Source organism: Pteropus medius, unplaced genomic scaffold, assembly GCF_902729225.1.
Source record: "Pteropus medius unplaced genomic scaffold, Ma_sr-lr_union100, whole genome shotgun sequence".
In the NCBI taxonomy this organism is placed as follows: Eukaryota; Metazoa; Chordata; class Mammalia; order Chiroptera; family Pteropodidae; genus Pteropus; species Pteropus medius.
Window position 1 is genome coordinate 13,829,838 of NW_024354499.1, and position 12,979 is coordinate 13,842,816.

General features: G+C 36.5%; 1 protein-coding gene across 1 annotated transcript in view; it reads left to right on the top strand.

The window, feature by feature from the left end:
* Positions 1 to 206: 206 nt before the first annotated feature.
* DNAH6 (dynein axonemal heavy chain 6) overlaps positions 207 to 12,979 on the top strand; it is a 236,789-nt gene continuing 224,016 nt past the window's right edge. Inside the window, exons 1-4 of the mRNA XM_039852518.1 lie at positions 207 to 346; positions 1,544 to 1,776; positions 5,969 to 6,139; positions 9,051 to 9,304. Coding sequence (XP_039708452.1) covers positions 1,552 to 1,776; positions 5,969 to 6,139; positions 9,051 to 9,304 — 650 coding nt within the window. The 5' untranslated portion in view covers positions 207 to 346; positions 1,544 to 1,551. The remainder of the gene's footprint in view (positions 347 to 1,543; positions 1,777 to 5,968; positions 6,140 to 9,050; positions 9,305 to 12,979) is intronic.

Here is a 12,979-nt window from a genome sequence, read left to right on the forward strand (position 1 = left end):
CTCCTTCGGCAGCCCTTCCTACCCGCTTGGGCAGTGCTCAGAGGCCGGCGCGGAAGAGGAAACCGGCGGGTATAGTGAGGATTCTTCACCAACTACCGACGTAGGAAATGATCCAGAGACGTTGATTGGCTCTCCTGTCCGGCGAGCTACTGAACCTAGAGCTGGCGTTGGCTGAGGCGTTGCCATGGCGATAGGTCGCGCACAGGCGCAGTGCACATAGGTAGAGGCCTGCTGGCTGCTAGGCAACGGGAAACATTCCCAGCTGCAGCCAGCTTTCTACTCTCAGCTCTTCTTTGCTCAGTCTTTGGAGACCCTAAGGCGGTGGTGACTGCTCTAGTCTGACTTGGTGAGTCTTGAGGAATCGAACCGTGGGGCTGGGCTCCGACTTACAGGCCAAAGACAGCATGGCTTTCAAAGCATTTCAGGAGGGATTCAGAGAGGCTTAGAAAAAGTCAATGGAAAGGCTTTTCAGTGATTCCCTACTACCTACCTATCATTTTAGAGGAATGGAAAGTGAGGAATAGAGAAAGCAAGACTTGTCTAAGATCTCACACTGAGTAGTCAACATGTAGCTAGTCTGCATTGATGTGTGCTCTAAAGGTGAAATACATACTGGATTTCGAAGACATCGTAACAAAAAATAAAATATCACATTAATGAGCTTTATATTGAGTACATGTTAAAATGATAATATTTTGGATATGTTAACTAAAGCATATTTCACCTGTTTCTTTTTGTATGTGTTTTTGAATGTGTCTTGAAAAATTAAAATTGTATGGGAGACTTGTTTTATATTTTGATTGGCCAGTGCAGATTTAGGCTACAAGCTAGGGCAACTGACTCTTGGTTTAAGACCTATTACACCATTTTGAAGAGAATTATCTCTGCCTATGTGGTGGGGTGGGAGTATGAGTGGTAATGAGGATGCAAGACCACTACAAAAGGCTCTAGTTCTAGTGCTCTAGGATCTTGCTACTTAATGAGTATGAATCAGAACCTTCATTTTAACAAGCCCCTTAAGTGATTCTCATGCACATAAAAGCTCCAGGAAGACTGTTGTAGGATTTAGCCCTCAATTCTCTTTTGCCTTCGTTTGGTTTCTTCATGACTGTATTTCTCAGATTGCTTGTACTAGAATTACCCGCATTTTAAATATGCTCCCCTGGAAATATTTTGCATTCTCAAGTGTAAGAAACATTCATCTCAATGCTACTTGCATTTCTCTTCATCCTTCCAATCTAAACCAGTGTGGTCCTCCAAATCAGTGACAGCAGCAGCGTCACCCAAGAACTTGTTAGAATTGCATATTCCTAGGTTCCGCCCCAGCTACAGGGCTTCTCGAAGGCCAGGCACAGTTCCTAATTTTTATTCTTCTGGTTTAAGTCCTCAGTTTGGGAAGAATGGGGTAACTTTGATGGATTTTCTCGGGGCGAGGCATGAGCAAATTCAGCTCTCCCAAGTTCTTAAGTCCCCTCCACTAACCCCACTTCCTCAGGCCTTTGCTCTACTTTTCATTTGTCTTTTCCTGACCCTACTCTTTCAGGAGTGAGGATGGCTTTTCATGACTCAGAGACTGACTCCACCCTAAAAAATATTGACAAGCAGATGGAAAACCCTGCTCTCAGAAGACTGAGTAGTTTAAAAGCAAAGGGAAAACTGAATTTTATAACACCCACGGAAAATGAATCTGCTACACAACTCCTGGTATTTAGTCACAGTACAAAAGCCCAGGAGAGGACAAGAAAACGACAGCAGCCTATAAAACTAGAGCCTCTGGTAAGTTTGAAAATCAGCATCTTAGCTACTTTTGGCTACAGAGAAAGTTGCAAAATTGCTTTGGGAGATAGAAGTTTTTCTAGACTCTTAACAAAGAAGAAATGAAAACCAAAAAGTTAAGACTTGTTTATGAGGTTGTAAACACAATTGCTTATTCAAAAAACATTGAGTTCTAAGCAGTTTGAGGTGAGAAAGATATGGTGGTGAACAAAATTTTCTGGTGGATAAATGTCTAGGATTATGTACAATATAGATACTTAACTCTGTAGGTTGTAAGGCTCTTTTGGATATTAGGGTAACATTTAATACTGGGAACTTCAGTCAGAGTACTATATATAGTTCTCTGTACGCAGGCATACCTCAGAGATATTGTGAATTTGATTCCAGACCACCACAGTAAAGTGAATATTGCAATCAAGTGAGTCATGCAATTTTTTTCCTTTCCCAGTGCATACAAAAGTTATGTTTACACTATACTGTAGTCTAGTAAGTGTGCAATAGCATTATGTCTAAATAGCAATAGCTTAATTAAAAAATGCTAACCATCATCTGAAACTGTTGGAAAAATGGTGCCAATAGACTCACTCAATGCCGGGTTGCCTCAGACCTTCAATATGTAGAAAACACAATATTGGCAAAGCACAGTAAAGCAAGCACAATAAAATGAGGTATGCCTGTAGTAATATAGATTTATTATTATTAAAGTAAATGCCTAACGTCCTAAATAATTTTGTGCATGTCTGAAAATATTTAATTTTAAGAATCCATTTGTGTCCTCAGATAATTATAAATCCATGTAAAGGAGCACTGAAAGTACATAAAGTAAAAAGTGAAAAATTTCACTTCCATTCTCACACATTAACTACTATTGTTTGTGGTTGCCCTTCAGGCTGCTTTATATGTTTATTCAAGCATATGTATATGTGTAAGTGTGTGTATAAACAAATATAGCTTTGGAGTAAAATTACACAGTACACACTGATCTTCGAAGTGCTTATTTCACTTAATCATATAGAAATCTCTCCAGTCCATATATACAGAGGCATCTTTTTTAACAGCTGCATTGTATGCTGTTGCACGGATATGCCATAAGATAGTAGTATCCATTACTTGGTCTCCTATTACTGGGAGTTCAGATTATTTCCTTTTTGTTTTGTTGTTATTTTTTGCTATTTCAGATAATGCCGCATTGAATGATTTTTCCTTTGTACAGATAAAGATGGATTCCTAGAAGTAGCATTTTATAGGCCATAAAATATGTACATTTTTAATTTTGAAAAATATTGCCCAATTGCACTCTAAGTTTTAATCAGTTTACCTTTCCACCTATGGTGTATGAGAGGGCCCATTTACCCACATCTTTATCAAGCCCGATGCTATCAGTTCTCTGATTTTTGCTAGACTGATAGGTTAAAATGTTGTTATAATTTTCATCTTATTAATGTATATTCTCATTAATGTATTTGTTCATTACTGTATATTTTCATCTTATTAATATATATTAATTAAGTATATTTTCACTCATTCATTGGCATATGTGTTATTTGGTGGATTCTGTTCATAACCTTTGTCCACTCTAAAATTAGGTTGTTTGCCTTTTTCTATCAGTTTTTGAGATTTTTTAAAGTATATATTATGAATACTAACCCTTATTCCATTGTTTCTCAAACTTAAGTACTGATTCCTTTTGAAGGAAAGCATTCTTGAGGATCCATAGTGCTGATTTGTTATTTTTATTATGTTAAAAAATTAATCTAGGAATTAGATCAAAATTTTAATAAACAAATTAACATCTTAAATACAAAGAAAACTACACAACCAATACGATTCATGGACAAAAAATGTGAAGCAACAGATGTTGTTGAGTTGACACTGAACTTCCATTTGGTGGCATGTAATTGTTCACAGTATTCTCTTATGATCCTTTGTATTTCTGTGATGTTGGTTGTAACTTCCCCCTTTCAATTCTGATTTTATTTATTTGGGCTCTCTCTGTTTTTCTTTATGAGTTTGGGTAAAGTTTTATTAATTTTCTTTATCTTTTAAAGAACTAGCTCTTAATTTCTTTGGTCTTTTTTATTGTTATTTTTAGTCTCTGTTTTATTTATTTCTGCTCCGATCTTTATTATTTTTTCCCTTCTACTAATTTTGTGGGGTTTCATTTTTTTCTAGTGCCTGTAGGTCTAAAGTTAGATTGTTTTTTGGTTCTTTTCTTGATTCAGAAGGTAGGCCTGGATCGCTATATGATCTTCTCTTTTAGAACAGCTTTAGCTGCACAGACATTGAAAAATTATATTTTCATTTTCATTGGTCTCAAGATAGTTTTTATTTTCTTTTTGATTTCTTCATTGACCCATTGGTTGTTTTGTAGCATGTTGTTTAATCTCCACGTGTTTGTCGGTTTTTTGTTGTTGTTTTTTTTTTTTCAGTTTTGTTCTTATAATTAATTTCTAGCTTCATACTGTTATGGTCAGAAAAGATGCTTTCAGGGCCACCTTGTCAGGCCAGCTAGCTGGGTCTGGAGTGGCTACTGGCTGAGGTGGCCCTGAACATGCTGTGACAGCCTTGTAGACTGGAGAGTACTTGGACCAAGCTCCCACCCATGCTATCTAGGTCAGCGGTCCCCAACCTTTTTGGCATCCAGGACCATTGCTCCTATGAGAATCTAACGCCTAATGATCTGAGGTGAAGCTCAGGTGGAGCTGAGGTGATGATGCTAGCGCTGGGGAACAGCTACAAATACAGATGAAGCTTCCCTTGCTTGCCCACTGCTCACCTCCTGCTGTGTGGCCTGGTTCCTAATAGGTCACGGACTGGTACTGGTCTGTAGCCCAGGGGTTGGGTACCCCTGATTCTAGGTGGAGGAAGAACATAAGCAATGGCATTCATTGGCTCCTTCAATCTTGGAGAGTTTCTGCAGTTTCCCACCCATTTGACAATCATCTTAGGGGGTTAGTAAATAGTTTTTTTTTCACCTATAGTATCGGTGCCCTTTAAAATAGGAGTCCCTAAACCCCAGACTGTGGACTAGTACCAGTCCGTGGCCTGTTAGGAACCAGACCACACAGCAAGAGGCGAATAGCAGGCAAGCGAGCAAAGCTTCATCTTTATTTGCAGCCACTCCCCAGTGCTAGCATCACCACCTCAGCTCTACCTCAGTTCATCAAGCATTAGATTCTCGTAGGAGTACCAGTTCCTGGTGCCAAAAAGTTTGGTGACTGCTGCTTTAAAACATCATTTTATTGCCAGGCCATAGGGCAGGTAAGTCTGCACATGGGCCCCTTAGTGATATCCCTCCCCACTGCAGGTTGCCTCATTGGAGTAGGATTCCCATGGTTACTGCATCTCCATTTCTCCTACCCTTCTCTGTGTGGTCCCACTCTAATTTTTTGTGCAGAAGCTGCTAAATCTGCCATCAGTTGTGCTTCAGGAGGAGTTGCTCTATATGTCAGTGTATACTCGGTGTGGGAGGTGAATTCAGGGTTTTCATACACCTCCATTTTGGAACTCCATTCCCCCTTCTTAACTTGTGATTCTGGTCATATTCCTTTTCTACATTGTTATATAGCTGAGATCCGCCCCTCATCACTATAGCACCAGTTCATCTTTTCTTCAATGAGTGACTCAAGAGGGATTTTTTATCCAAAATCAAATGTAATTTACACATACCTGAAAACTTAACAACTATTTACTATACTTACTCTCAAGCATTTCCTCTCATTCTCATATGTAATAAATTAGCTATCATGATAAAGTCACAATGCTTAGAACTTTAAGCCATTATGGTGAATTTCTTGATTTCATTTATAATATTAAAAATTGAATTTTTACTGCCTTAATTTAAAATTAGATTGTCATAAGATATTGCCACAATTGTTTCAGATCACCAATCAGTATGGCTATAGGAAGTGATTAATGACTTTTGGGTAGAAGAAGATTGTATGCTTCTTCTCACAGTACTTATTGTAGTATTTAAAGTACAGAATTAATGGACATCAACTAGAAAAGTCTATTCAAGCAATAAGCCATAGACAGACAATGGCGGTAGCTGCTACAATGATTGTGGTTTGGACTGGAAATAAATCCCAGGAGGAAATCATTTTTCAACAAAGATAGAGTCCAAAGGTAATGAAGAATAAAACAAGTTCACATTAAAATTAAAAAGATTAACATGGCTCTTTATCTCCCAAAGCCAGTGCTAAAAATCTACCAAGATCATAAGAAGCCAAAATACATACATGATCAGAATCGATTTCAGTTGATCAGTTCCGGAATCTTAAAACCTACAGGAAGCACTGAAGAAAGTTCTACCAAATCACTTAATCAGTTTCTTGAACATAAAGATGTGAAAAAAACACAACAGGTATAGTATTTAAAGTACTTAATTGATCCTTTTAATTTAATTTTAGTTTTATATAGCATTGCTAACATGCTTTTAACGCATAAGAATAGTGGCAAAATCTTTTTCTATTAGGTTGCTTAATGGATTTGAGAAATACAGTATTTCTCAGTTCTTCCTATTAAAGGAAAATTTGGACAATAGAGGAAAATCGTCAAGGAAACTTTTAGCATCTGTACAGTGTCTTCTGATCTCTTATATGTTAAAAAGAAGATGTAATGGTATTTTAACTTTTATGAAATTTTCATCATTCTCAAAAATGGCAATTTTTGAAGACCTTGGTAAAGGACAACAAAATAGAAACTGATGAAATACAACTTTTGTAACTAGTGAGACTTGTACAGTGGGGAAGTTGCCTTGCAAGCAATAAGTGAACAGTAGCTCTCGGGAGAAATCACCAGATTATGGCTTTATATGAATACTTGTAGATAGTTAAAGAAAGAAACAGAAATGAGAGAAAGTATGGAAGACACACACAATAAAAATACCAATAGAGCTAAGATTTCTCTGAGCTCTTTATTGAGAGGACCCTTTGACATTTGTTAAACGTTTCAGTGCTAATTGTGTTTCAGGCATTGGGCTGGAGTACGAGAAATGAAGAGTTGGGGACAAGCTCTGTCCTCAAGTATTTCAGAATCTGGAGGTGGGCAGATGGACAGTGAACACTCAAGGTGTAATAAGAGCTGTCATTGGTTATTTAATATATAAAATGATGGATACCTAGATAGAAGAAATGCTTACACCTGATGTTCAGGGGGTGGTCAGTAGAGGAAAAGCTACCATGGAGGGTTGCACTAAGCTTTGAGAAGCGAGTGGAAAGTTAGCGAGGCAGATAAGGCGGGAAAGATGGGGGCTTCAGAAGCCAACTAGAAGGAGGCTCACTGTGTGTATGGGTGAAATTATTCTGAGAGAATGATATTATATGATAAATTGTACAAAATTATATAGCCTCCATTAAATAACGCATCCTTTATTTCTCCTCTCACCCTTGCAAAATCTAAACTGATGTGACAAATTGAATCGCATCTTCCCGCTGAGTTACATACAAGCAAACCCCATTTTATTACACTTCGCTTTATTACGCTTTACAGGCATTGTGTTTTTTACAAATGGAAGGCAAGAGCCTTCACCGGCAAAAAGATTACAACTTCCTTTATTACAATACTCATAATATAAAATGCAGATTCTGTTAGTCAGTCAGTCTGGAATGAAGCCTGAGATTCTGCATTTCTAACCTACTCCCAGAAGATAAATCTGCATTTTATGACAGAATCTCATTTATGGTGGGCTAGAACTGAACACACAATATCTCTGAGGTATGCGTATAATTAGAAATTGTACTCAGATGAAAATGTATAGGCCTATTGCTGAAGAAATCTTTCATTTAGAATGCAGTAAAACTTTTTAAAGGAAATAATAAAGAAAATATATTTTCTATTAAAACATTAATACTATATCCTCTTAAAAGTATTAAAGTTGACTATAGCCCTTGTTGAAACATTGGAACAAAGCAATGTGTATTTTCTCTGGTTCTGGGGTTCTGGTTTTGTTTATTCTTTTACATAAGAAAACAGTGCCGTTGCTGTTATCTCTGGCCAATAAGAGAAAGAAGGACTTTTTATCTCTTGACTTCAAAGATGTTATTTCCTTCATCTCTGAAGTTTCCAGGATTCTCTTCTCAAACTTCTATTCAGTGTGGTATATTTATTTAAAGATGGAGAATAATGATCCCTGTGAATACAAACTTTCTGGGGAAGTTGTTCCACAGAGCTTATGATAATAAGTCTCTTGTCGAAGTGGCAACCTCTATTAGCTATGCTAGCAGGCAATAAAGACATCATTTAAGTATTTATATCAATTATTCAATAAAGCATGTCTGTGATGGTGATTCTTTTATCTTAAAGCCAGTTACCTCTGTATTGCCAGAGAGACAAAGTGATGTCTATTAGATGACTTGTGTCAAATTTCCTCAGACAAGGTTATCAGCTTCCTCCATAGGAGGAGAGAATGTGGGTGATGCTACCCCAAAGTTTGTCGAGGAGGAACAAAGAAGCGTGAGTGGCATTGAGAATGCAAACACTGGAACCCAGGGAATAGAGCAAAGCCCAGTAATGTGAACATGGTGTAGACTTGATGCTTTAACGTGGTCCATGGGCCAGTAGCATCCACATCTCCTGGAGGCAGGTTAGAAATGCAGAATCTCAGGCTTCACTCCAGACTGATTGACAGAATCTGCATTTTAACAGGACACGCAGGTAATTCACATGCACGTTTAAATGTGAGAAGCACATTTAACTTTTTTCTGTCTCCAAAACAGGCAATTTTGAGTTATTAACATGTATGCTTCTTCAAGGCTATTACATAATGATTCCCAATACTGAATGTAACCACCCCTCACGTTCACAGACAAACTATAGTTTATTATGAGTTAATGATTACAGCTTTCTAAAATTTCACTCATTGAAAAGCATCAGGTTGTCAAAACAAGGCGAAGAGGTTGCGGAGAGAGGCCACAATCAGGGTAGATGCAGAGCATCTGAGCAAGGATGAAGGTGGGCGTCCATGAACACCAGAGAGCTGATAGTATTTTGATGTAATACACATTGAAGTATAGGAGGGAACAGCAAAAGGATCTGACACTGGGCTGTTTTATGGGAAGGGGATGGGCATCTGGATAGGGAGTACTGAGAAGGAATATTACTGCCTAACAAATGTTTGAAAATTTTCAGTTCCAAAATGCTTGCTTTGATCCCTGGATATCTTAGGCAGTATAGTAATTGGTCCTTGAGGCTAATATTTCATCATTTTGCATAGTATTTTTTTTTTTTGCAAAAATTATTTTTTTTTAATATTTGGCTTTATTTAAATCAAACAGCCCTCTGCTGAGGTGTTCTCTCACTCTCCTCCTACACTGCCACGTGCCAGCATTGGAAGAAGAGGTCTCCATGAAACTAGTTCCACAACTTACCCTAAGTACATTTTCCAAGACCGGGAAGAAGTCGTTAAAGCCAACATTCGTAATCCTTTGCAAATCATTAAAATAATACGTGAAAATGAACATCTTGGATTTCTTTATATGATCCCTGCAGTGCCAAAGTCTTCCATTGAATATGATACATATAATCTGAAGTAAGTTATCTTTTATAAAGTAATTCATTAACATTAAAAATTACATATACTGTTGCAAAAGTGATCCATGATTGATTTGGTATTAATGAAAAATACAATCAAAGAGAATTTTGTTTATCATCCAATGATAAATTAATTTTAATCAAAAACAATTTTATTTATTTTTTATTTATTTATAGACATTAACAATTATTGGAGTAGTATACTTGTGCTTCTCATATATAATACCATCTATTTTTGATCAATATTACAAACACAGTTTTGGTATTTTGTGATTACTGAGAAAAGAAGAGAGCAATGTATGAAAAGTTGAGAATGCATGATTTCATGTAATTTCAAGTGATAGCAGTTGTTGAGATAGTCTTTTCTTGAATGTAGTAATAGTTTAGTTTTGCCGCCAAATTCTTTGAACTACCGTCCCCATTCTCTGCTGCAGGAAGACAAAAAGACCTTCTAGGAATTCTCTTGTTCTCCCTTACCGTGCACGGTAATTTTGATTGAATCATATAACACTAAGGACAGCTCTCCTACTGGGGAGAAGAAAAACTAAATTTTAGAATGATAGATTTATTGTAAATCCAAAAGAGCTTAACAGGAGTGAGAAATAGTTTGTAGAGAGAACAGAGATGCTTATGAAAATCCAGTTATTCAGGAAAATGTATTGAGCACCCACTTTATAGCAGAAACTATTCTAGGTGCTAGAGATATATTAATGAACCATCCAGATCAAAATTGCTGCACTTGTGGAGCTTACACTTTAGCAGACAATAATAAATAATAAGCATGATACATGAGTAAATAATAAACAGGATACATGAGTCAATTATATAGAATGCTAGGAGGTGATAAGTATTCTAGAAAAAAGTAGAGTAGAGCAACGGAGATTGGGAATTCTGCAAAATAGGTTGTGAATTAACCAGAGTGGTCAGGATTGGCCTCATTGAAAAGCTGGCATTTGAACAAGTACTTGAAGGACGAGAGAGAGTGAATTATGTGGTGGTGGGGAGAGGGGAAAAGAGCATTTCAGACAGCAGAAAAGTGCATACAGATATCCAAGGTAAGCATGCTCAAGAAACGAAGAGGAGGCTGGTGTTGACTATAGTAGAATGAATGACAGCTGGGAAACAGATCCGGAAGGCCCTTGCCAGCCATTCACTTTTACTCCGAGAAAAATGGAGAACCATGGAAGGATTTCAAGCAAAGAAGTGTAATATTTGAGTAACATTTTGAAAAGGACGACTCTGGCTACTGTGTAGAGAATAGACTTGAGGAGCAAGAATTGAAACAGGAAGACCAATTAGAAGGGCTGTACTTATTTAAGTGAGAGGTAGACTAGGTGGTGGTGGTGGAAGTAGTGAGAAATGGGTCAAATTCTAGGGATAATTTGAAGATCAAGCCAACAGGGTGTTTTTATGGACTCTATGCAAACTGGACAACCAGAAAGGAGTCCAGGATGATTTTAATGACTCATTTGCCTGAACAAGAGGAATTTGCCTGAACAACAGAGTTTTGATTAACTGAGACACAGAAGGTTGGATGAAATCCATTCATCAGGGAAGAATAGAAGTTTGGGTTTGAAAATATTTGTTTGGGGATGCCAAAGATATAAAATAAATGGGGTGGTAGATGAAAGTAAAATTGAGGTCAGAGTGAGTTTTTTTTAAGATGAGAGAAATAGCTTGGGTTTTTTTTAAGATGGAAAAATTAACATATAATGAAATTTAAAGCCCTTTGATGTAAAAAAAAAATCCTTTAATAATATTGTCATTCCACCACTACCTTACTACATCTTTTTCTAGTTCTTAATAAGTTTTTGGAGAGAACTTAAATAGAGACTGTTGGAAAATGGCTTATTTGATGATTTTTTTAAATACATTTCTTAATATGAAAAGTGTTTTCATAGCTTTCTCTTCAAAAAAATCATCCAATATCCAAGATATCAAGGAGTACCATTTGTGATATTTATTACATATTATGAGAATAGTAAAATTTTGCCAAATGTAAAATTGATTTTCATCTATTTACCACCATGAGATGAAGTACAGGTGTACCTCTTTTTATTGTGCTTCATTTTATTGTGCTTCACAGATATCTTGGTTTTTTTACAAACTGAAGGTAAGACCTCCACAAAAAGATTACAGCTCATTGAAGTCTCAGATGATGGTTAGCATTTTCTGGCAATAAAATATATTTTAATTGAGGTGTGCACATTATTTTTAGACATAATGCTATTGCACACTTTATAGACTGCAATATAGTGTAAACATGATTTTCTATGCACTGGGAAACCAAAACATTTGTGTGACTTTCTTTATGGCAATATTTGTCTTATTGCATTGTTTCGGATCTAAACCCACAATATCTCTAAGGTTTGCCTGTGTTGAAGATGAGACTAGAAACTGCTTTTGTACAATTAGAGAAATTGTACAAAATTGTATTTCTAGACTAGTGAGCACATCTACTCAAGGAATCGAGTTGACGTTTTATATTTGGACTGACAGTAATAGTGCTTTATAGTAATATACCAGGTCTCACTTAAAAATTGTTGAAATCACAGTTTGTTATTGCATTTTAGGGTTGATGTTAAATTTTCCTCCCTAGCCTGAGCTCCAAAGATTATAAACCTTATGAGTAAAGATAATGATTTGCATGCTACATAGCTGGAAGCAGCCAATTTGGAAGTTAAAAGTAATAAATACTGGATCAACAGGCTGAGGACATGTTATACAAAACTTTTAAAAGTAATGTGATAAAATATAATGTTTTTATATACTTTTTAAGTGTAGTAAAATACATTAAATGCGCAGTTTCACTACATTTATATCTACCACAGTCCCTCTAAGTGAGAAAATAGTTGCATTTATCAAATTTATTCTAAAGAATTAATTTAGTGGTATGTGTTAGACATAACAATTTTGTCAAGAATAAGCTTCAAGGAGATGTCTAAATATGTTGGAATATCAGCCTGGTAAGTACAAAACTCCATGCTGAAGACCATCTTGCCCAGCAAGGGAGCATAATGGTGACTCTGGTTAAGTCTGGGGCAAGTGAGGAGGAACTGGGTAAAGGACCAGGAACTAGATCACAAACAGCGTAAAGAACAGAGAACAAGACTGGTCAAGATCAAATTATTATATATTTTTAGAACTTAGACCTTAAAAAAGAGTGATTATAATTGAGGGACAGCCATGTGGTATAGTGGGAAGCTGTTGGCTAGACAGTTGGGTTATATACCCGCTTTATGAGAGAACACCAAAGCGAAGTATCACATTTTACATCATAAAAGATAATGATTTATTGTTTACTACATTCTAGGCAAAGTATTTATATATAGTAAATCATTTAAACCTCTGAGTAATACTTTAAGAGAGATACAGTTATCAGATCTATTTTACAGATGAGGCCCAAAACAGTTAAGTAATTTGCCCCAGGTGATATAATAAGTACCATAAATAAACGATGGTCTGCCTTCTGAAGCTATGCTCATAATTTCTATGCTCTATTGCCTGTCAAGATAAAACTTGATAGTGAGATCCACATGAGACTGAGTTTCCTATCAAATAATGTCTTCACTACCCACCAAAATGAGGAAACCATGGAAACATTTTCCATAATTTCTACACCTAGGACAATAATCTCTCTTTCTGATTAAGAAAAAAGAAAAAGTAAGCAAAA